General features: G+C 50.5%; 1 protein-coding gene across 1 annotated transcript; it reads right to left on the bottom strand.

The window, feature by feature from the left end:
• Positions 1-11499: 11499 nt before the first annotated feature.
• CXCL17 (C-X-C motif chemokine ligand 17) lies at positions 11500-18069 on the bottom strand. The gene is made up of 4 exons (XM_019980287.2): positions 17762-18069; positions 14011-14091; positions 12971-13069; positions 11500-11942 (listed from the first exon to the last, which is right to left on the bottom strand). The coding sequence occupies exons 1-4, from the start codon at positions 17838-17840 to the stop codon at positions 11845-11847; spliced, it is 357 nt and encodes a 118-aa protein (XP_019835846.2). The 5' UTR covers positions 17841-18069; the 3' UTR covers positions 11500-11844.
• Between the last annotated feature and the right edge of the window lie 6969 nt (positions 18070-25038).

A 25038-nucleotide genomic window follows, 5' to 3' on the forward strand; every position in this document is an offset into this window, starting at 1 on the left:
CTCCTTCAGTTCAGTTCAGTTGCTCAGTCATGTCCGACTCTTTGCAACCTCATGGACTGCAGCATGCCAGGCCTCCCTGTCCATCGCCAACTCCCAGAGTTTACTCAAACTCATATCCATTGAGTCAGTGATGCCATCCAACCATCTCATCCTCTGTCATCCCCTTCTCCTCCTGCCCTCAATCTTTCCCAGCATCAGGGTCTTTTCCAGTGAGTCAGTTCTTCGCATCAGGTGGCCAAAGTATTGGAGTTTCAGCTTCAGCATCAGTCCTTCCAGTGAACACTCAGGACTGATTTCCTTTAGGATGGACTGGTTGGACTTCCTTGCTGTCCAAGGGACTCTCAGGAGTCTTCTCCAACACCACAGTTCAAAAGCATCAATTCTTCGGCGCTCAGCTTTCTTTATAGTCCAACTCTCACATCCATACATGACTACTGGAATAAACCATAGCTTTGAAGGACCTTTGTTGGCAAAGTAATGTCTCCACCTCTTTAACCAAAGTGAAGTTCACCTGTTAATTTCTTGTATGTTCTCTGTATGACCCGATGACGCCCGCTGGAGGTCATGAGCAGACCTGGGGCCAGTGTCAGGATGTACCAGGTGTGCTAACCAGGCTCCAAAGGGTGTGAGCCAGCCCTGAGCCCTGGGCAGAGGTGGGCTCTGACCCCCAGACCTGGTCCCTGGTCACTGTGGGTCCCCAGGTTTCCTGACTTCATCCCAGCACAGGTTGAGCCTGGGGAGAGGATGGGCATTATCCAGTGTCAGGAGAACCATCCATCCAGGTGGACATGTGCTGAGGAGGAGCTCTCAGTCCCTGAGACATCAAAGGAAGGGCTGTGGGGAGTCTCTGGGGCTTTGGGGAGAGGGTGGTGGCCTGTGGGCTGGACCCAGAAGGCCCTGTTCTTTCCCTTCTCACAGCACTGGGGCTGCACCCTAGTTCTCTGTGCCCCATCAGTGGTCTGTTCTTGGCCTCCCCACGGTGCCAAGACCTGGGGCAGCTCTATCTGGAGACTCTGTCACACAGGCTCCCCTGTCAGGGGATGGGAGACCCCCATGGGACCCCAGCCCCTCTGAGATGGAGCAACTGCAGAAGCTGGGCTCCCCTCTTCCACCCTGCTCTGGAAGTTCCCCAACTTTCCCCAGATGCCTGGGGAGGCTGAGATGTCTCCAGGGACCAGACCCAGGTGTCCCCACAGATCAGGGACCTTGGGATAAGGAGCTGCTCCCCATTTCCCGTGAGTTCATGCTGGGGCTCCCCCCTCCGCAGGGTGACTCCCGATGGGATGGAAGATCGAGAGTCTGAGCCAGGTCATTTCTCCGTGAGAAGGGGAAGGTCTCAAGCTGCCGGCCCAGGCCCTCCAGGGAGACTACAAGATTCTTCCCCAGTAGAGATGGGAAGGGGTGTGATTATCCGGGAATGAGCAGGAGTTTAACTCCTCACAGTTAAGCGGATCCTGTCATCTCCCTGGGTCAGGAAGATCCCCTGGAGAAGGGAATGGCAACCCACACCAATATTCTTGCCTGGAGAATCCCATGGACAGAGGAGCCTGGAAGGCTCCAGTCCATAGGGTTGCAAAGAGTTGGACACGACTGAAGCGACTTAGCGCTTGGCATGTCCTCTCTCCTGATTCCCAGAGGAATCAAGTCCTGTCATGGAGCAGCAGCTGTAGACACTTGCAAGTCTCCTCCCAGGCTGATGCCAGTGCCCCTGTGTCCACAGGAAATATTCTCTGACCTCTAGGTGTCACACAAGGGGGGACCATTGTGTGGCATCCCTCATCCATTTTATGAGTATTTATTGATCATCTATTACTGAGTGCACACATACTGTTGAATATCTTGTCTGGCTTTCGTTTCATCCTTCCAGATGTCGTTGCTAGAGCAGAACCTTCTGTTTAGAGCTCCCTGTGGTCTCAAGTAACTGTTAATTGCTCAATTGTGTCCAACTCTTGGCAACCCCATTAACTGCAGCCCACCAGGCTCCTCTGTCCATGGGATTCTTCAGCCAAGAACACTAGAACGGGTTGTCATTTCCTTCTCCAGGGGAATCTTCCCAATTCAGGGATTGAAACCGAGTGTCCTGCATTGCAGGCAGACTCTTTACCATCTGAGCCACCAGGGAAGCCCCTGTCTCAAGGAAATGACAAACACATTTTTAAAAAGTAATCTTATTTATTTAGCTATGGCTGTGCTGGGCGGGCTCCCTCTAGGTGTGGTGCTTGGGCTTCTCATTGTGGTGGCTTCTCTTGTTGCAGAGCATGGGCTGTAAAAAGTAGAGCCTCGGTAGTTGCAGCTTAGTTGCTCCGAGGCACGTGCCAGGGATCAAGATTGTGTCTCCTGCACCGGCAGGTGAGTTCTTTGCTACTGAGCCACCAGGGAAGCCCCGATGAACACATTTGCTGTCAGGGGCTTAATGCAGAAGTCCCTTGCCCTGGCTCCGCCCCCTGTTCTCCCAGTTGGCTCTCATAACTCTGCCTCCTATCCCTGAGTTGCCCGAGGTCTCACACAGCCTCCCTGGCACAACAGTCGGCGTTCTGGGTGCTCTTGAAGCCGAGTTGACCACAACCCAGAGCTTCAGTTGATTCTTCTAGTGCTGGGGAGAAGGTCCAGGTGACGGCATCAGGCAGTCTGTAGGAACTAGCCTCCAAGGCTTGCTGACCACCTCTTGAGGGAATTGGCGGGTTCCTCCCAGTGGCATCTTGGCAGGGGGCGCAGATCAGGTGCTGGAGGTGTTCCGGTGCCCATGAGACCTGAGGGTAGAATCACTGCCTTCCAGTAGGATTAAGCTTCAGGAGTTTCCAATGTCCCTGGACAGGGCTGGAGGTGAAGCCTATGGTGGTAATGTTTTGGACTGAGCAACTAAAAGAGCCAGAGACCCCCCTGGGCAACTGCAAGGCCCTGTATCCACTAATTAGCCTTCCAGTGAATTCAGGGGCTTCGTGGCTGAAAGCCAGCTCAGGGGGACAGTTGGGGGTGGCTTCTCTGTTCTCCTGAGGACCAGGGGAGCCCGAGCCTCAGCTTATCCTGCTGCTGGTCACAGGCAGTTGGCTCTGGGAAATGGCCCAGGAGCAACCTCCAGTTTTTTATTTGATTTTAAATGGAAATGAAAGTGAAAAGTAAAAATGTTAGTCAATCAGTCGTGTCCGACTCTTTGTGACGCTATGGACCATAGCCCCATCCATGGGTTTCTCCAGGCAAGAATACTGGAGTGGGTTGCCATTCCCTTCTCCAGGGGGTCTTCCTGACCCAGGGATCAAACTCACATCTCTTGCATTCATAAGCAGGTTCTTTATCATTAATGCCACAGGCAACCATAAACTCAGTGCGGTTCAGTCGCTCAGTGGTGTCCGACTCTTTGCGACCCCATGAAGTACAGCACGCCAGGCCTCCCTGTCCGTCACCAACTCTCGGAGTTCACTCAAACTCATGTCCATCGAGTCGGTGATGCCATCCAGCCATCTCATCCTCTGTTGTCCCCTTCTCTTCCTGCCCCCAATCCCTCCCAGCATCAAAGACTTTTCCAATGAATCAACTCTTTGCATGAGGTGGCCAAAGTATTGGAGTTTCAGCTTTAGCATCATTCCTTCCAAAGAAATCCCAGGGCTGATCTCCTTCGTAATAGACTGGTTGGATTTCCTTGCAGTCCAAGGGACTCTCAAGAGTCTTCTCCAACACCACAGTTCAAAAGCATCAATTCTTCCGCACTCAGCCTTCTTCACAGTCCAACTCTCACATCCATACATGACCACTGGAAAAACCATGGCCTTGACTAGATGGACCTTTGTTAGCAATTACCTCTGCTTTTGAATATGCTATCTAGGTTGGTCATAACTTTCCTTCCAAGGAGTAAGCATCTTTTAATTTCATGCCTGCAATCACCATTTGCAATGATTTTGGAGCCCCAAAAAATAAAGTCAGCCACTGTTTCCACTGTTTCCCCATCTATTTGCCATGAAGTGATGGGAGAAGATGCCATGATCTTCGTTTTCTGAATGTTGAGCTTTAAGCCAACTTTTTCACTCTCCTCTTTCACTTTCATCAAGAGGCTTTTTAGTTCCTCTTCACTTTCTGCCATAAGGGTGGTGTCATCTGCATATCTGAGGTTATTGATATTTCATTAACCCGCCCTAAATATGCCTCCTGAACCCGAATGTGCCCTTTGTCCAAGGTCAGCCCCAATCTCAACTCCCCAGAATCCTCTTTGCTCCTCTTCTAGCACGATCAGTCCACTAGAGGGCACTCACGCTCCGCTTTTGCCATCACCTGAGACAAATGCCCGTGTGTTCATTGCCACAACCACCAGCCCTCAAACACTCTCTAGATTTGCTCTGGGTGAAGCTCCTGGGACAGACATCAGGGTCCTCCAGGAAGAACCTCACATGGAGGAGGTGGCAGGATGGACTGACGACCTGGAACCCAGCCCAGGACCCAAGTCACTGCTGAAGGGGACGGCTCCAGGCACAGAGGGCAGTGTGGGCTGGACACGGGTGCCCAGACACCTAGGCCACCAGCGAGGGCACTGGGGGAAACAGCTGTGAACCTGCGGCCCCGTCACTCAGGATCTGTGTATGTGCCCTTGGCTGGGCTGCTGAGGAACCTTCCAGAACGGACCCTCCACAGCAGGAGACAAGTCCTCCCGGGCACTTCAGGAGCCCTCGTGCCAGGAAGAGTCAGGGGAGATGCACCCATCACTGTGCCACAGGTTCTCCCGGGGCCTGAGGGGGCAGATGGGGTCCCAGGTTCACCGTCAACCCCAGATCAGGAGCTGGGGTGCTGGGACGGGGAGGTCCTGCCAACCCTTCTGAGACCATCTGTCCACCACTGTCCCATCTCAGCCCTCACAGCATACTCTGAGTGAATCTGTCACTCAGACTGTCCCCGAGACATCACGTGGGTCACTCCGATCCTTTGCTTTGATCCTGATGTCTGTCTGGGCTGTGCAGGGTCCTGGAGTTTCCAGTTCCCTGATATAGTGGACACGGTTACAGTTCATGCATGCCTTCCCTGATTAAGCGAATGAACTTTTGGAAGCCTGTGTGCCTGGCATACCAGACTCTGCAATTGTGGGGTAAACAAAGTGGACACAGCCAGCTCTCAGGGAACTCACAGTCTAGCTGGGGTGACAGTAAGGATCACTTCCACCCTCCTGAGGGCTTGTAGCACCAAACACCCTCCTACACTCTCCAGGCCTCACAATTGCCCAGTGATAGGCATTCCTGTCATTATGCCCATTTTATAGCTCGGAAAGTTGAGGCAGGGAGGGAGGGAGCCTCTGTCTAGTGTACCACCCCCTCACAGCCTGAGGAAACAGGTCTCCAAGGCCCATTTCCTGATCATCGTCTTGCCTCTGGGCACTCGGTCCTGTCTGTGAAGCTGTGTCCTGCAGTGTGACAAGGAATGCCCTCGGGCCCCCGTCTGAGGTCTGAGCCTTCCTGTGTGCGTCTGGAGCCAGCTGCACTTCTCCCCTTGGCTACTGATAACGTGTATGGGAGGGACGGTGATGAGTTTGGGGTCTCTGGGCCTGAGGGCTAAGTCAGCTTCTTTCCTGCAGAGGAAATTCCCATAGGTCTTCACTTGGGTCGACACTCCTAATCCAGCAGGGACTTCACGTGGGCCTGAGGCTGGCAGGATGTCTCGTCTGTCAGTTTCTCCAGCCTGCTGAGACTTGTAAATAACGTGACAACCTAGGGAACCCAGGTGGCAGCTCTCCTTTCTCCCAAGTGAAGGTTAAAAGTGAAAGTGTTAATCTCTCAGTCATATCCAACTCTTTTTGACCCCATGGACTGTCGCCCACCAGGCTCCTCTGTCCATGGGATTCTCCAGGCAAGAATACTGGTGTGGGTTGCCATTCCCTTCTACAGGGGATCTTCCCGACCCAGGGATTGAACTTGGGTCTTCTACACTGCAGGCAGATTCTTTACCTTCTGAGTCACCAGGGAAGCCCAAGTGAAGGTCAGGCTGTCCCAAGTCGACCCACAACCCCTTGTCCTAAGAGTAGGAGTCAGGAAACTGAGGTTGGTGGGCTGACCATGCATAGATGAGCAGATTGAGTGAAGAATCCTGGAACCTGGCTGTTTGAAGCTGTATTTCACCTCTCCTCCAGGCATGCCCCTTCCACCTACCTTTCCCTGACTCACTGCTTAACTTCCTCTCTAAACCTCTCCCCCATTACCGTCTCAAGAGTGTCAGGGACAGGAAAATCGCACTTGAACCATTTCCCACGTTGGAAACACCGAGGGCAGGAGTTGGCCACGGTCACACAGCGAGTCTGGAGCCGGAGCAGGAACCCTGGTTCGGGACACTCACATTCTGGACTCTCCTCCCAAGATCCAATAGTCTCTTCTGTTGGCACATCACCCCCTTCTCTCAATGGATTATGCCCGCGCCCACCCAGTGAGCCAGTCCATGGGCTCCCCACTTCTCGTGGCGGTGGGTCAGTGCACTCTTGTCCTGCTTCTTGAAGGATGTCTAAGGTACCATCAGGGCCACTCCCCAACCCCACCTGTTCACCCTTGGCTTTGCCTTTTAGCCACCACGGTGGTGGCTATGGCTCTTGGACCCCTCTTGGGCCCTTTTTCAGGCCGGGGCCCCAGTGGCCAAGGCAGCTCCATTCTCTTAACTTACTTCCTGAGATCATACTCCATGTGGCCACGGGCCTGGAAGGACTGGGACTCCCTAGGATGAGTGTCGTCCTGCCCACTGGGCACCCTGGAGAACTGAAAGGCTGCCCCCGCCCAGCGTCCGGCCTGGCCTGCGTGGCAACCCGCCGAGGGTAAGTGTCCCTGGTCAGCGAGGCGCCTGCCCCCAGCAGTGCTCAGAGTTCTGGGCCCGGGGGATGAGCACCCACCCTCGCCCACAGCCTTAGTTTCTGTTTGATTCCCCCCTGTCCCCGCGGGCAGGTGGCCTGGAACAGGGCAAGGAATCCGAGGCTGGCTGGGGATCTTGGTGCCGCCAGCCACCCCTACTGCCCTGTCCCCTATAGGTTCCTTCTCTTCTCCAGGCCTCAGCTCTCTCTTCCATTAGAGGGGGCTCTGGCTCTGTGTCTGGACTGCTGGAGGATGACCTGAGCTCACCTGACGTCTGGCAGGTCTTAGTTCTTGACTGAATGAGAGACCATCCCTGGGAGGCCCTCCCCCTCTCCCTTCCTCCAAGTTCAACTCATCCGTATACCGGTACTGTCTGGGATTCTGGCTGCTGGTTTTCTTCCTGGATGTTGGTGTGACACCACCCTCATGGCAGAAAGGGAAGAAGTACTAAAGAGCCTCTTGATGAAAGTGAAAGAGGAGAGTGAAAAAGTTGGCTTAAAACTCAACATTCAGAAAACTAAGATTATGGCATCCAGTCCAATCACTTCATGGCAAATAGATGTGGAAACAAGGGAAACAGTGAGAGACTTTATTTTTGGGAGCTCCAAAATCACTGCAGAAGGTGACTGCAGCCATGAAATTAAAAGACACTTGCTCCTTGGAAGAAAAGCTATGACCAACCTCAGTTCAGTTCAGTTGCTCAGTGGTGTCTGATTCTTTGAGACCCCATGGACTGCAGCACGCCAGGCCTCCCTGTCCATCACCAACTCCTGGAGTTTACTCAAACTCATGTCCATTGAGTCGGTCATGCCATCCAACCATCTCATCCTCTGTCATCCCCTTCTCCTCCCGCCTTCAATCTTTCCCAGCATCAGGGTCTTTTCAAATGAGTCAGTTCTTCGCATCAGGTGGCTAAAGTATTAGAGCTTCAGCATCAGTCCTTCCAATGAATATTCAGAACTGATTTCCTTTAGGATGGACTGGTTGGATCTTTTTGCAGTCCAAGGGACAGCATATTAAAAAACAGAGATATTACTTTGCCAATAAGGGTTCATCTAGTCAAAGCTGTGGTTTTTCCAGTAGTCATGTATGGATGTGAGAGTTGGACTATAAAGAAAGCTGAGTACTGAAGAATTGATGATTTTGAACTGTGGTGTTGGAAAAGATTCTTGAGAGTCCCTTGGACTGCAAGGAGATCCAACCAGTCCATCCTAAAGGAAATCAGTCCTGAATATTCGTTGGAAGTACTGATGCTGAAGCTGAAACTCCAATACTATGGCTACCTGATGCGAAGAACTGACTCATTGGAAAAGACCCTGGGAAAGATTGAAGGCAGGAGGAGAAGGGGATGACAGAGGATGAGATGGTTGGATGGCATCACCGACTTGATGGACATGAGTTTGAGCAAGCTTCAGGAGTTGGTGATGGACAGGAAGCCTGGCACGCTGCAGTCCATGGGGTCGCAGAGAGTCAGACACAATTGACTGACTGAACTGTTGGTGTCCCACTGAATCCTGGCATCACTTCATAACCAGGTTGCCTCTAGAAAGCCAGCTTCATTCTGGGGGCCACTGTTCACCCCTCCTGGCTGGCAAATCGGTCTCTAAAGTAAACCCCACTTCCGAATCTGCACCAAACTCTATTACCCATTCAAGAAATGTCTTCTGCTCTGAAGTGGGTTTCTGCATGGTGGTAGGTTTGGTGTGTGTGTGTATATATATATATATATATATATATTTAATTAATTAATTAATTATTATGCTGGGTCTTCATTGCTATGCAGGCTTTACCCTAGTTGCAGCGAGCTGTGGTTACTCTCGAGTTGCAGTGCGAGGGTTTGTCATCATAGCAGCTTCTCTTGTTGCAGAGCATGGGCCCCATGGCGCACGGACTTCAGTAGTGGCTTCTGGGCTCTAGAGTTGCTAGTTGCGGTGCACAGGCTCAGTTGCTCCTCGACAGATGGGATCTTCCCAGACCAAGGATCAAACCCGTGTCTCCTGCATTGGCAGGTGGATTCTTAACCACTGGACCAGCAGGGAAGCCCTGGTTTGGTTTTGCTAGAAATCTTCATGGTAAAGACCCCGGCTGGCCTTTGGCTCCCTGGGCTGGAGCTGTGTGCTGAGCCCGCAGGGTCCGACTCTCGCCATCTTTCTCAGGACATAGGTTTAGTCTGGGCCGGTGGTCCATTTTTGGGTTGAGGTCTAGGCTGGGCCAAAGGTGGTTGATCCGGCTTCTTGTGGGGCTACAAGAGGCTCTATAGGACCAGGTTCTGACTGGGGTCCGGATCCCTGTCTCAGTTCTGGGTCCTGTTGAGTTCTAGATTCTTTTCCTGGCTCAGGTTTGTGCTGTGAGGCAGCTTCCTGTTTACTGAAGGGCACCCTTTGGATGGGGGGCAGAGGCCTGTGGGGCACGAAATTCCTGGTGCAGAGTGGATTTTTGTTGTGCTCGAGGTTCCTGCTGGGCTTCAGCTTGGTGATGGGCAAGGGGCTCCTGCTGAGTGAGGGTCTTTGCTGTGCAGTGGGCTATTGGATCCCTGTCTATTGGGGCCCTGCTGATCCTCAGATGCTGGCTGGTCTGGATGTTTTTTCTGGTGCAGGCTTCCCTGGTGGCTCAGAGGTTAAAGCGTCTGCCTCCAATGCGGGAGACCCGGGTTCAATCCCTGGGTCGGGAAGATCCCCTGGAGAAGGAAATGGTAACCCACTCCAGTATTCTTGCCTGGAGAATCCCATGGATGGAGAAGCCTGGTAGGCTACAGTCCACAGGGTCGCAAACAGTTGGACACGACTGAGCGACTTCACTCACTCACCAGCTGGGTTATAGTTGTCTGGTGTGGCTTTGATTCTCTAACAGGCTTAAATACCAACTTAGAACCTGGCTCTACTGCGCTTTTCTCCTCAAGGGAGATATATTTTTTTTAAATAATTTTATTTATTTATTTTTGGCTGTGCTGAGTCTTCGCTGCCGCACGGGTTTTTCTCAAGTTGTGGTGAGCAGGGGCTGCTCCCTAGTTGCAGTGGCTTCTCTTGCTGAGGCGCTCCGGCTTCAGTAGTTCCAGCACGTGGGCTCAGTAGTTGCGGCTCCTAGGCTCTGGAGCACAGGCTTGGTAGTGGTGATGCACGGGGTTTAGCTGCTTAGCGGCATGTGGGATCTTCCCGGACCAGGGATCAAACCTGTGTCTCCTGCATTGGCAAGTGGATTCTTTACCCCTGAGCCACCAAGGAAGCCCTTGTGGGAGATAATGATCTCCCTGGCTTCATCCCCCTGGGTCCCCACAGACCTCCTTTGTCACAGATGCCTTGTGGGTTACTCATGATGGCTCTCCCACCACCTTGGGTTCCACTCCTTCAACCTGGCACCCCTGGTCTTCCTTTTAGAGGCGGTTGGCACGTGGGCTGAGCACCGCTGGCTCCCCGCCCCTGTGCCGAGAGAAGCACTGGTGTCTCTTGCTGTAGGAGGAAGGGTGGGGACAGAAGGAAGCTGGGTGTCCATCACCCTCCCACCAGAGGGTTATGTCTTGAAGGGGCCCCATTCCACTCCCCACTCAGATAAAATATTTCTTCTCATGAAGGCAGCATCCCAGCTGAGTCCTCTGTTTCATCCAGATGACAGCAGCTAGACTCTGGAGGAATGTTCCTTTTCTTTCTCGATTAAAAAAAAAATTTACTTGGCTGCACTGGGTCTTAGTTGTAGCACGTGGGATCTTCCTTTTGACATCTTCCTGTCGGCAGGATCTTTAGTTTCAGCATGCAAACTCCCAGTTGCAGCATGTAGGATCTAGTTCCCTGACCAGGTACGGAACTCGGGGCCCCCTGCATCAGGAGTGTGGCGTCTTGACCACTGGACTTCTAGGGAAGTCTCGACTGTTCCTTTTCTTACTTCTCCGTCTGATGTTTGAGGAAAGGGTCAGAGAGGGAAGCGGGATCTACCCGGTTGTAACTTTCCCCTCTTTATTTATTCTTTCTAATGGTTCCCACTTTAATTTCCTTATATTATTGTTCTGATCATTTTTTTCCCGTGTTAAAAAAGAAAAAAAAAAGATATCTTCCCATTTTTGCAGCTGGAAAGCCCTTTTCAGTGGCATTTGAGATCTTCCACACTGTCTCTCCCAGGTGGCTCAGTGGTAAAGAATTCACTTGCAATGCAGGAGACACAGGAGATGCTGGTTCGATTCCCTGCGTCGGGAAGATCCCTTGGAGGAGGGCATGGCAATCCACTCCTGTATTCTTGCCTGGAGAATCCCATGGACAGCGGAGCCCAGCAGGTTATAGTCTATAAGGTCACAAAGAGTCCGTTGTGACTGAGTGACCGAGCACTCTGCTTGAGCCCTGCCTCTGCACGTATGTCTGCTGTAGTTGCCTGGAAACTCACAGAGTCCGGTGACCATTCATGATGGTGACGGTGGTGATAATCACAAATACTGGGGAGGCATATTATGTGCTAGGAAATGGTGCCAGGCTCTTTTTAAACTTACATGATCATTAGTAAGACGACGTCTGATTCATTGCTCTCACTGCTTTTCTTTGCCCTACCTAGCTCTTGCCTCAGGAAGGTTTGCTGGATGAGTAAAAAAATTTGGGCAGCGGAGACAGACTGAAGGCGGTGCTGGATAGAGGTGTGCATATAATCTGGGAACGGTTTGGAATGAACAGGGTTAAGTGGGTCATCGGGATTGAAAGTGCATTTCAAGACCCCGTTTCAAAATGATTTTGATTTATTACATTTAAGTATATTTATTGATTTTGTTTGCTATTTTCCTGCTTGTGTTTACAGTCGGGAGGACCACCTAGGTACTCAGAAATTCTTGGTTTCTTTCAGGTAAGTAAGCGTAAGGCTGTGTGAAGGGGCAGCCCCAGGAAAAGACTGACAAGTGAAGAAGGCACTGGAGGGGGCAGTAATCTCAGGGGAAATGCTTTGGGGATGATTTAGGGAGTGGGGACAGGAATGGGGGAACGTGAGATGGGAGAAGAGCGGCCTCTAGGTGCACTCGCGGCTTTGTTGACTGAGAATGTTTCATCGGGAGGGTGGGGTCTCAGAGCACCTATAAGGGCAGAGCAAAGCTTTCTAGCAGACATCGTGTGAGAAACTGCTGGCAGGCTCTGGAGGGCTTGTTTGACTTCCTGTGATGTCTCTGGTGTCCTAGGGTGAAGAGGAAAGGGAGACACTGCAGTTAAAAACATTCTTAGAATTTAAATTTTCTTATGAGAGCTTTTAAAGTGTTACCAGTGAGACTCATCCCGGGGGGGAAATTTTAAATGAAAAAATATCTACAGTAAGGAGATAAAGGATGCCCCAACCCCGTCTTCCACTCCTGATTCTGGTGAGCAGACTGTTGTTACTAGTTTGCGGCATAGTTTTCCATACCTTTTGTATATAAACATAATTGTTGTTGTTGTTTAGTCGCTAAGTGGCGTCTCTTTGCCACGCCATAGCCCGCCAGACTCCTCTATCTGTGGGATTTCCCAGGCAAGAATGCTGGTGTAAGTTGTCATTTCTTTCTCCAGGGATCATCCCATTCTTGATCATGTAATATCATAATAATGCCACAATATCCATCAGTTTAACACTTGCCAGTATACTTTTTATAAAACATTTAATTATACCTAGACTAGGGAGGAATCCCATTGTTTGACACCGATACCGGTGGTGTTATCAGAGATCAGTGGCCAGGTCCCCAACAGCCCCATCTCCCTCCACTTTGATAAGCAATGGCATTCTATCATCAGAGGCTTTGGCGAGCCATCTCTAGTATTAGGGGAATTGTGTTTTGCTTTTCCTGCTCTTCCTGTTTCCCCACACGTTGACCTTGAGTGGGATGAGCTGAGATGCATGCTAATCCTGATCTTCATTTAATCTCTCTTGTCTCTTAACCTCTGCTTCGTCCCTAGCTGGGGCTTCCCTGGTGGCTCAGATGGTAAAGAATCCATCTGCAGTGCAGGAGACCCAGGTTTGATCCCTGGGTCAAGAAGAACCCCTGGGGAAGGAAATGACAACCCACTCCAGGATTCTTGCCTGGAAAATCCCAAGGACAGAGGAGTCTGGAGGGCTACAGTCTGTGGGGCCGAAAAGAGTCAGACATGACTGAGTGACTGACACTTTCATTCTCATCCCTACTTGATTCCACAGAGCGACTCTGGTTTAAGGAGGGTCATTCTTTGACAACTTACTGGTTTTCTTCATCCTGCCCTTGAAATGATCACAGGGACACGGCTTTGTCAGCCTGGGCTCTGCCATGAGCGTTCTTCTGGGGGCTCTCAGGAACCAATCTGAAATAAGGGGGTTGCTGCTTAGGACGGTTCATGTGTTGGATGGCCAGGACTTGACTTACCATCTCCCTTGCCTCCCAGTTGTTTTTCATATGCAGTGGGAAAGGGTCAACACAGAACAGTCATATGACCACCAGGGTCTCTAAGTTGTTTTGCTGACCTGTATGGACAAGAATGGGCTTCCCCGATAGCTCAGTTGGTAAAGAATCCACCTGCAATGCAGGAGACCCTAGTTCAATTCCTGGGTTGGGAAGATCCGCTGGAGAAGGGAAAGGCTATCCACTCCAGTATTCCGGCCTGGGGAATTCTCTGGACTGTACAGTCCATGGAGTCGCAAAAAGCCAGACATGACTGAGCGTGTTTCACTTTCAAGGGCAAGAATTTGGTGGCAGGTTTGGAGGAAGCATCAGAGTGTCATTAAGGAGACCAAAAAAATGAGCAATGAGTGGCAGGGAGGTTCGAGAGGGAGGGGACATATATATACATAGGCCTGATACACGTTGTTGTGTGGCGGAAACCAACACAATATTGTAAAGCAATGATCCTCGAATTAAACATAAATTTCAAAAAACGAGGAATAAGAGGTGTCTGCCTTTCAGTGGCCGCTTTACTTCGACTAAGCCATTTTGCCCCTCTGATTTCTGTCTTGCCTGTGAGTAAAATAAGGCTGAGAATGGGGTCCAGTCAGGTCTTGGAAGGCAGCCCTGGGCTGTCGGGGAAAAGGGCAAGGGAGAGGGGGCTAGCCAGACCCTCAGCCAGCTCCCCTGGACCCTGGAGGAGTCTGGCTCTTATATGAGACTCAGGAAGAAATGAGTGGTGGGCTGGGGGAGAGGGCAGGGGGCGAGGACAGCTCAGGTAACATCTGCTCTGCTCTCAGAGGGATTCAGGAGAGCAAGTGGGGATCTCCACGGTGCACTGTTGTCGATATTTGTGTTGCTGACCTTGGCATCCACATTCTTGGCCTCCTTCTCGGAGCCACCTCCCAGAAGCCTGGCGTTGGTCCCTCTGGCCTCTCGCGACCCCTGTAGGAAGGAAACTGGTCACTTCCAGGCACTGGAAGGGGAAGGCGCCAAGAGACTCGATCCCTGATCACTGTGCCTCTGGGGTCAGCGCAGCTCCATTGCTCTTCCTTCTTACTCAGGGGTCTAGGGTACTTCAAGAGAGGAGTATTTTCTATGTATAAGGAATTGAAGTGTAAAATCTGGCTTAGAGAAAAGCTTAGCTGGAGGTAGGCAGAGAAAGAACAGCTTCTGGATAGAAGAGAGGACAAAAGGTCGGGGTGTTGATAAGACCTGACAACCTCCCCATTAAGGTCCCTGCCCTGCACGCACTATAATCCTCCTGACTCAAGAAATAAGAGCAAAGAGTAGATTATTCCATAAACCAGCCAGGAACTTCACCTGGCCTCTGTGTTTGCTTGTATTTGAATCCATAGTCCCAGTTTAACTATTAATATAAGAGGATGGTATTTATCTTTGTCCCTCTGGAACAAATCCATTTCTCCTTTTGTCTCTATTCAAGTCTGCCTTGTCGCCTGATGCTCTCTGATTTCCGTTTTGTGTTCCTTGATATCATTACCAAGCTGTTGTTATAGCATTGCACTAATTAAGTGAATCACCATCTCTTTTATTTTGAGGTGAGAACACTGAGGCCCAGAGACAGTTAATGCAATGCCCAAGTTCACAGGTGACTCATCAGGAGCTAAAACCTAGGTCCAAGGCTCTTAGCCTATTATTCTGTCTTCAAACCTACATGACCTAATGTCATGGGAGCTATTTATCGTAAGTAATTTTCTAATTAGTAGGCAATCTTATAAGGAATTACTCTGTTATTGTCATTTATTTCCTAACTTTGTCATTGCTTCTCAGTTATTTATTTTTCCATGAAAAGCTTATTAAGCAGGTATGTGGTTATTGTAAGAGATAAAGCAAGATCAGGTTTTGTTTGGAGATTTCTGGGCAGGAGGATTGTGTAGTGTTATTTCTGCTCACCAGACTTGGTCCGACATTGCAGCTACCCTTGCCTGGGAAATGGGAATTGAGCCTGTAATTGCACCCCTGGTGGCCCCAGTGAGCTTTCCCCATCTCATTGTCCTTGTGCCTTTGTAGCTACTTGAGAATGAAATTTTACTCACTCGATTTACTGAACACTGAGTAAGTTCACATTATCCATCGTTTACTCTTCGCAACAGTTGTACATGCTAAGTGGTATTTCACTCATTTCAAAATGAGGCTTAAAAAAGTTAAGCATCTTGTCCAGGCTTCCAAGAGGCTTCCCAGGTGGTGCAGTGGTCAAAGAATCCACCAGCCAAGCAGGAGACATGGGTTTGATCCCTGAGTGGGGAAGATCCCCTGGAGAAGGAAATGGCAACCCACTCCAGTATTCTTGCCTGGAGAATGCCATGGACAGAGGAGCCTGATGGGCTGTAGTCCATGGGGTCACAAAGAGTCGGACATGACTGAGCGTGCGCGCACACACATACCCCGCCAGGAGCCAAGATTTGGATCATGGTCGATCCCCTGATTTCAAGTCTGAGTCTAAAGGTCTGGGTGAGTCTAAATGTGTCACCGTGTTTGAGAATTATTGGTAAAGCAGTGGCTCCCCTGGGGAGTGGGTCCCCCTCCAGGGGATGTTTGGCCATGTCTGGAGATATTTTTGGCTGTATTAACGGGGTAGGGGCAGGAAGAGGCTGCTGTTGGCTTCTAGAGGGTAGAGGCCACTCGGACGTTGCTAAACAGGTTAGAAAAGAACATAGAAGTGCACCCTACCCCCCTTGCAAGAAGAATTATTAATCTCTAATGTCAATAGAGCTGCTATGAAACCAAGGTGTCCAGTCTCCAAAGGGGAACATTTTGAACTTAGAAACCTGAGGATTTATTCTTCCACTTAGATATGTTTACCTAGCACCTTGCCGGGTCACAGGAGGGACATGCAAACAAGACACCAGGGTGTGCCAGTGGCGAGGTTACAGCGCAGAAGGGCAGTGGTTGGGGTAGGAGACGCACCAACACTCAAGGTGGAATGTGGATCGTGCAGAGAGAGTGCAGTCGGGGCCAAGCTTGTGCAGGGGAGGGAGGAGGCTCATGTCTGCCTCTGGGTCACATCAGGGCAGCGGTGGGAGCAGAACCGAGCTGGTGGGAAGACACAAGAGCAGCTGGGGAGCAGCCGAGGTTCCGAGATTCTGGCTGAGAGGAACACAGGCCCTTGTTAGTGCAGGGTGTGGGGGGATGGCCGGGAAAGGCGGCTGTAACTGAAGCTTGGAGTCCAGGCAGAGGTCTCCAGCCTGGGGGCTCGTCACAGTGGTGGAAAAGACTTCCCTCCCAGAATGCAGGTCTAGGGCCTCCCCCGCCGGGCCATGGGGCTCAGCGGCTTCCACAGAAGTGTATAAGGGAGAAGATGCTGGAAATGGGTGCAGGAGGGTAGACTTCTGATTTTAGGACCCACTCGATGCTGAGTGTGTAACAAAGCTACTTCACCTCAAAGTAGCGCTTGGGGAGATGGTCACTTAGAGTGGGAACGTAGGTGGGGAGGGGGCCCCGTCTGCACAGTTGTTCTGCTAAGAACTGGGCCACTCCGGCTATAGGGAACAGTGGGGTGGATTCGGGGCTCCTAAACCAGGATCTGCTTCCTAAAGGTGAGCTGTTTGAACAGAGCCTGTGTCAGTCTTGCGCCCCACCAGACCACAGGCGTGAGGCCATGTACCAAGAACACAGAAGCAGAGCTGAGAACCAAAGTCACCTCCAAAGCTGACTGAGCCCCTTTGTAACTGTTGCCTGGAGAGTCCCATGGACAGAGGAACCTGGCGGGCTACAGTCCATAGGTCACAAAGAGTCTGACGTGGCTGACTGAAGTGACACGCGCACACGCATGTAATCATTGCCAAAAGCCCATGATCATCACTAACAGGTTTCCTGACTCCAAATTAGTCAAAGATGCCCACTCCAGTAAACACCCTATAAAGCCCCAACCAGTCCTCTAACGCCAGCCTTCCAGCAGGAATTGTCTTTGTCTTGAGGCTATAAAAATTGGCTATTAACCCACGAACACTGTCGACTCTCCCTGGCCTGTCAGGAGTTGTCGGCCCGCTGTGCTTGCAGGGCCCACGTTATCTCTGCTCTTTGTTCTTAATAAGCTCACTCCCTTCTGCAGTGCTCTGTGTCTGGAAATTCTTTTCCAACCAGCACTCGGATTGCCCCAACAGCTCGGTGTGGTCACAGCTTCAAACATGGGTACTACCTGGTGATGTGATTTTCCAGTTTATCACCTTACCATGAAATAGCATTAAGAACTGTTGGGGCACGTCTAGTGTACTAGGAAGAATATAATCGAGGATGACTGACTAGACGCACACTTGCCTTCAACACCCTCTCTGCACGCCTCCAGGCCCGGCCCCCAGGACACTCAATACCCCCAAACAGGGACTGGGGGAGAGGTAAGGTCCTCTCCCGCCAGGTACCCTTGCAGACACTCCATACACACGGGCTCCTTTAACTTCACGACACTCTTAGGATTTACATTCCGTTCATTCATTTTTGTAAATAAAGAAACAGGCGCCCAGACAGGCTAACTCACCGCTAACCCCCGTAGCCTGCAGGGGCTACATTTTACCGCGTGTGCAGTCATGCTCTTTCCTGTTTCGCCACGTTTCTCCCCTCTTTTTATCTTTCATAGAAAGTGGACTTTTTTTTTTACCTGTGTGTGAGCTGCTGGAGACCACAGACATCAGCATTAGTGGCAGCAACAGGAGGAGGGAAGAGATCAGAACCTTCATTTCACCTGTCGATGCTGCTGCGTGTCGACTCTTCAGCAGCTCCCAGTGAGAGGGTCTCCACTGCTCCTGGCGGCTCAGGCTGTGCGTGGTATGTGGCTCGGGTTGGGGGGTGGATCTGCACTTTACTCCCAGGCCAGCATTCTCATTAGAGGGCGGGAAGGGCCGAGTGGCGCTGGCCTTGTTAGGTAACAGGTTGGACCATGTGTTTTATGGGAATCTGGGAGGCAAAACTGGCCAAACAAATGAAGCCTTTATAGGAACATGAGAGGGTGACTGGTAACCTGGCCACTGTACTCGTCCCCTCCCTCCCTCCTGCCTCCCCACCCTGCAATGTGCTATGATTTCTTCTTTTGGCTTGTTTGAATTTCCTTATACGTTTGAGTAACGTTTTCTAGCTCAGTGTCTGGCAGGAAAAGTGAGGGCTAAGGGTTGGCAAAGAGGGTGACACGGCCTGTCTCCCCTCTGTCCTCCCCACTCCCAGCCTCGGCACAGTATCAGATGTTGCCGTGTCCCCCACTGTGGACAGCGTCTTCCACGTCTGTGGCCATGTAAGGAGGGAGGCAGAGAGGATGGAGGAGAGGCTCTTCTCCCTTGCCGAAACCCTGCCCTGGGGCACTGGGTCAAAACAGGCCTCCTTGTTGTTGGTCAGGCTGGTGGCCGTGGCCTCGTTGTTCAGTTGCTTAGTCGTATCCAACTCTCTGCGATCCCATGGCCTGCAGCATGCCAGGCTTCCCGGTCCATCACTAACTCCTGGAGCTTGCTCAAACTCATGTCCATCGAGTCGGTGATGCCATCTAACCAGCTCATCCTCTATCGTCCCCTTCTCCTCCTGCCTTCAATCTTTCCCAACATCAGGGTCTTTTCCAGTGAGTCAGCTCTTTGCATCAGGTGGCCAAAGTATTGGAACTTTGTGGTATATGGCCTCATGGCTCCTGCCTAGGGGAGAGGGACGTGGGTTGGCGGAAGACCCTCAAGGCTTCAGGTCCAAGAGGATTTGAGAAGCAAAAGACACAGTAGGGACAGTGTCTGCCCAGGCTGTTGGGGCTCCTGGTATGGATCTTGTTTGAAATCAGTCCAAGATGAAAGAGAGAGGTGATACTTCTTGGAGCAAACATCAAGGGTCCAGAAGGGCAGCACTTACTGACGTGACTCATTCCAGAGACTTCGGGAACTGGGCTCAAAAATAGAAGAGAGGCTGGTCTTAAGGGCTGAGAGATGTTTGTGGGGCTAAAAGAAAGAAAATAAGTGCTTAGTCATGTCTGACTCTTTGCGACACTTTGGACTGTAGCCCACCAGGCTCCTCTGTCCATGGGGTTTTCCAGGCAAGAATACTGGAGCAGGTTGCCATTTCTTCCTCCAGGGGATCTTCCTGACCCAGGGATTGAACCTGAGTCTCCTGTGTCTCTTGTATTGCAAGTGGATTCTTTACCTGCTGAGCCATTGAAGAAGCCCTTGTGGGGCTGAGGGGACGGTTAAAAAGGAAGTCCTCCCTGTTCCTCCAGGCAAGTGTGAGAGAAGGTGATGTGACTTTGTTCTAGTCAAGAGGAGGGAAGAGGCCAGGCATGGCTTTTGTTTGCTCATTCCTACCCTATCAATTTCAGATTATTTTCCACCTGTGGACCTGGTGGAGCCTTGATTGTAGACTTTGCTACAAAGTTGATGAGCATCTGCAGCTGCCTGGCACTTCACTGGACAGTGGAGATTGTCCTTGAGTTGAAGGTTCCGTCTGAGCTTGGTCTAATGTGTAAAGTACTAATGTGGCTCCTCCCTGGAAAATTATTATTTAAAAAAATTTTTTTATTCATTTACTTATGGTTGCCCTGAGTTGTTGCTTTGCACAGGCTTTCTCTAGTTGCTGTGAGTGGGGGCTACTCTTCATTGTGGTGTTTCTCATCATGGTGGCTTTTCTAGTTGTGGACATGGGCTCTAGACACACGGGCTCATGAGTTGTGGCACCCTGGCTTAGTTACTCTATAGCATGTGGAGTCTTCCCGGACCAGGGATCGATCCCATGTCCCTTGTTTTGGCAGGTGGATTCTTATCCACTGAGCCACTACTCCCTGGAAATTTCTAACCATGGTCTCAGTCCTCAGGACGCTCAAGTTTAACCAGGGAGCTGACACACACTTCATAAAACCTAGGGATATTATGCAATCAAACTTCAGAAGTGGCAGCAATTCACTGTGGACGGTGAGTAGCTCAAAAAACTTGGGGTTCAGTGGAACTTGGGCTGGGTCTGGAGGGTGGGGTAGGGTTTCTGTTGATGGAGGGCAGGGAGGAGGGCAGGACCGAGAAGGAGCACAGAGCTGACTGGGTGGGGATTTTTGAGGCAGGGCTGTTAATTGTTCACTTGTAAGTTCCTAAACTTATGTAGGGCCTGGCACTTTGTGGGTGCTCTACAAATATTTGTTGAATTGACTGATATTTTTGTAAGCCTTTATCTAGACATGGTATGTTAGAAAGCATGTGACAGTGCAGTCCATTATCGGTAAAACATTTTTCTGATAGAAGGTCACGCACACACGTGGAGCCTGAGGTGGTATTTTACTTCCCCATCGAGTCCTCCTCCAGTCTGCCCCAAGGCTGCTAATCAGGGGGCTCCTCCCCGCAGCTTCCTCCAGGTCCCCTCAGTCTGTTCACCCCCATCATCTCCCCAAGTCCTGGCTCCCTAGCGGTTCACTCCATCTAATCTTCCCCTCTATGGACTTGAAAAGGGATGTTGGGTCCTGTTTCCCATGGGAGAGGACTTTGGGTCTCTCAACTGCATTGATGTAAGACACTCCCGAGACAGACTTTTCTCTTGTTAATACAGACAACCACTTAGGGCTTCCCAGGTGGCGCTAGTGGTAAAGAATCCACCTGCCAATGCAGGAAACGCAAAAGACATAGGTTCGCTCTTTGGGTCAGGAAGATCCCCTGGAGTAGGCAAAACCCTCTCCAGTATTCTCACCTGAAAAATCCCACGGTCAGAGGAGCCTGGGGAGCTGCAGTCCATCGGGTCATAAAGAGTCAGACACGACTGAGCACGCACACTTAGAGCTCATCCCGAGAGCTTCAGTTATGTCAAGCACAATGTTTGTGTCTTACAAAGGTCTCCTTCCAGGAAGGAGGTGAGGGGAAAGTGGGAGAAATAACCATTTTCTACTGTTATTTCATTTCCACACTCTTCAGTATACTTAGTGTGTGTGTGTGTGTGTGTGTGAGTGTGTGTGTACGCGTGTGTGTGCGTGTGTGTGTGTGCTCAGCCGTGTCTGACTCTTTGCCACCCTATAGACTGTAGCCCACCAGGCTTCTCTGTCCATGTACAGTGCACTTAGACATTCAAAAATGCTTGTTGATTGTATCATACCCATGCTTCCTGTTGCTCTAAGAAGAGTCATTTATTCACACACACAGTCAGTGACACAAGAGATGTAGGAGGAGGGCATGGCAACCCTCTCCAGTATTCTTGCCTGGAGAATCCTATGGACAGAGGAGCCTGGTGAGCTACGGTCCATAGGGTTGCAAAGAGTTGGACAGGACTGAAGTGACTTAGCACGCACAGTCAGGGAGCATCGGAGTCCCCAATGTATTTGGGTGGTGGCTTCTGAGAAGAAGAAGGTGTGACGTTTCTCTGAAGGGCTCTCACCCCACACATAGACCTGTGGAGGGTTAGTCCAACTGCTCCGTAATTTGTTCAAGGTCACAGTCAGTTTGCCAGTGAAGTTTGCCAATCCAAGCCAGAGAAGAACTCCAGTTCCCTGACTTGCTGGAATTGCCTTAGTGGGCAGCTGCCTGGCTGCTGTGTGCGCCAGTGTGGTGGGTGGGGGGGCCCACCAATACCCTGCATTATCCAGAGGTAAATGTCTGGTTGAATCGTGACTGCAAAAATCTGGGACACTTGCATTCTCTCTCTTTTTCGCTTTGAACTTGGAATGAAGAAAACGAGAGCCTAGAAAACCCGGAGTGGATGGTTTTCTTGGGGGGCTGATCAGTTGTGCCCAGACGCCCGTGTTAACCTCTTATCAACATGTTTCTCACTAGACTGCAGTGCTCTGATGCTTGGTTGGATTCTCTCCCTCAGTAAGGGCAGGGACCAGGTCTGATTCATTCTTGTGTCTCTAGCGCAATGCAGGCTCTAATAGATATTTCTTTTTTAAAAAAGTTTTTTTTTATTTTAATTGGAGGATAATTACAATATTGTGATGGTTTTTGCCATACATCAGTATGAATCGGCCATAGGTACACGTATGTCCCCCCACCCCCATTCTGAAAGCCCCTCCCACCTCCCTCCCTACCCTCCAGGTTGTCACAGAGCACCAGCTTTGGGTGCCCTGCTCCATACATCAAACTTGGGCTGGTTATCTATTTTACATATGGTAATGTGTATGTTTCAAAGCTATTCTCTCAAATCATCCCACCCTCTCCTTCTCCCACTGAGTCCAAAGTTCTGTTCTTTACATATGTGTCTCCTTTGCTACCTTGCACGTAGGATTGTCGGTACTGTCTTTCTAGATTCCACATATATGCGTTAATACACGATATTTGTCTTTCTCTTTCTGACTTATTTCACTAAATATTTCTTAAAAATAAAACAACAGGGTTTCCCTGGAGGTTCAGTGGTAATGATAACCTAGAGATGTGGAGGAGGGAGGGAGGTTTCAGAGGGAGGGGGACATGTGTTTGCCTGTGGCTGATTCATGGTGATGTATGGCAGAAATCATCACAATATTGAAAAGTAATTATCTTCCAATGAAAAAAAAAAAAAGAATCTGCCTGCCAGTGCTGGAGACATGGGTTCTATCCCTGGCCCGGGAAGATCCCACATGCCGTGGAACAACTAAGCCCGTGAACCACAACTCCTGAACCTGCGCTCTACAACCCAGGATCAACAACTACTGAGCCCACGTGCTGCAACTGCTGAAGCTGGAGCGCCCCAGGGCCTGTGCTCCGCAGCAAGAGAAGCCACGGCAATGAGAAGCCTGTGCCCTGCAACTGGAGAATAGCCCCCGATAGCCACAACCAGAGAAAAGCCCGTGCAATAGTGAAGACCCACCACAGACCGTAAGTAAAACAACAAAAAGTATACACATCCACAGATATGGAGTGACTGGGGCAGAAGCATAAGTCGAGACTCCAATCTCCTCGCGTGAACTGAGGTGGAATTTGGCTTCTAGATACAGGGGAAGTGCTCAGCATGAGGACGTGGCTCATCCTATGGCTCTGCAGCTGTGCTTGGAACGCTCCCAGGATTGGAGTCTCTGCTCTGGTTGACATACTTCACTTACCTGTCAGAAAGTGACCGGAAAGTGTCGGGGAGCTTCAGAATACGTCATTTTGGAAATGGCTCAGGGAAGACGTAGGGGGTGCATGGTGGTTCTTTACAAGTATTTGAAGGTCTGTTGTGTGAAAAGGGTTGAGACTTGTTTCCATGCCTACAGAGAGTAACAGGAGGCTTGGCGAGTCTGCACCAGACACATTTTGGCTCAGGATGAAAAAGAACTGTCAGATGAAAGTAAGTTTCTTTGGAAAGCTCCAAGTTTACTGGCAGAGTTCAGGCAGGAGCGGGGTGTCTGAAAATAACTGTCACAGTGACTTATTGTTTCTTGAAGATTCCAAGAGTAGAGCTTGGCTTGGAACCCAGGATTCCACTAATACCACATTTTATTAGGTATTGTAAAATCTGCCCTTTGAAAAGTGACATTACTCTATGAGGTCAGCCCAGGTCTCTGTGACTCTCGCTTCCAGTCAGTTTGGGTGGTTGTGATTCTCTTACCTACGCTGAGACTTGGACTTCACCCGCTCCGCCAACCTCCCGCCTCCTTTATAGCTGCTGCTGCTGCTGCTAAGTCGCTTCAGTCGTGTCCGACTCTGTGCGGCCCCATAGATGGCAGCCCACCAGGCTCCTCCGTCCATGGGATTCTCCAGGCAAGATTAGTGGAGTGGGGTGCCTTTATAGCTGAGAACGGTCAAAATCAAGTGTATTTATTGCATGTTCATACCCACAAGGTGGCAGCACTGCCCCACCTGTGTTTCCAACCACTTTATTCTGTTAGTCGCTCAGTCGTGTAACTCTCTGGAATCCCCTGGACTGTAGCCCACCAGGCTCCTCTGTCCGTGGGGATTCTCCAGGCAAGAATACTGGAGTGGGTTGCCCTGCCCTCCTCCAGGGGATCCTCCAGACCCAAGGATCGAAGCCGCGTCTCTTGCACTCCAGGCAGATTCTTACTGTCTAAGCCATTACAAAGGCTCCACTCTATTCTGGGATGTGGCCAAATCTGAGAGCTCTGATTTGGATTAGAAAACGGGCACAAGTGAAATGACTCAGTTCAGTTCAGTCGCTCAGTCATGTCCGACTCTTTGCAACCCCATGAATCGCAGCACGCCAGGCCTCCCTGTCCATCACCAACTCCCGGAGTTCACCCAGACTCACATCCATCGAGTCAGTGATGCCATCCAGCCATCTCATCCTCTGTCGTCCCTTTCTCCTCCTGCCCCCAATCCCTCTCAGCATCAGAGTCTTTTCCAATGAGTCAATTCTTCACGTGAGGTGGCCAAAGTACTGGAGTTTCAGCTTTAGCATCATTCCTTCCAAAGAAATCCCAGGGCTGATCTCCTTTAGAATGGACTGGTTGGATCTCCTTGCAGTCCAAGGGACCCTCAAGAGTCTTCTCCAACACCACAGTTCAAAAGCATCAATTCTTCGGCGTTCAGCCTTCTTCATGGTCCAACTCTCACATCCATACATGACCAATGGAAAAACCATAGCCTTGACTAGACGAACCTTTGTTGGCAAAGTAATGTCTCTGCTTTTGAATATGCTATCTAGGTTGGTCATAACTTTCCTTCCAAGGAGTAAGCGTCTTAATTTCATGGCTGCAGTCACCATTTGCAGTGATTTTGGAGCCCCAAAAAATAAAGTCAGCCACTGTTTCCACTGTTTCCCCATCTATTTGCCATGAAGTGATGGGACCGGATGCCATGATCTTCGTTTTCTGAATGTTGAGCTTTAAGCCAACTTTTTCACTCTCCTCTTTCACTTTCATGAAGAGGCTTTTTAGTTCCTCTTCACTTTCTGCCATAAGGGTGGTGTCATCTGCATATCTGAGGTTATTGATATTTCTCCTAGCAATCTTGATTCCAGCTTGTGCTTCTTCCAGTCCAGCATTTCTCCTGATGTACTCTGCATATAAGTTAAATACACAGGGTGACAATATAC

Source organism: Bos indicus, chromosome 18 (assembly GCF_029378745.1).
Source record: "Bos indicus isolate NIAB-ARS_2022 breed Sahiwal x Tharparkar chromosome 18, NIAB-ARS_B.indTharparkar_mat_pri_1.0, whole genome shotgun sequence".
NCBI classification, from domain to species: Eukaryota; Metazoa; Chordata; class Mammalia; order Artiodactyla; family Bovidae; genus Bos; species Bos indicus.

Excerpts from the sequence above, each read along its gene's own strand:
- CXCL17 (XM_019980287.2), bottom strand. The coding sequence starts at position 17,840 with ATGAAGGTTCTGATCTCTTCCCTCCTCCTGTTGCTGCCACTAATGCTG. Across the intron at positions 14,092-17,761 it reads CTCCAGCAGCTCACACACAG|GGGTCGCGAGAGGCCAGAGG; the intron begins GTAAAAAAAAAA and ends TCCTTCCTACAG. Across the intron at positions 11,943-12,970 it reads GGGCAGGATGAAGAAAACCA|GACACCAGAGACATCACAGG; the intron begins GTAAGTTGTCAA and ends TCTTCACCCTAG.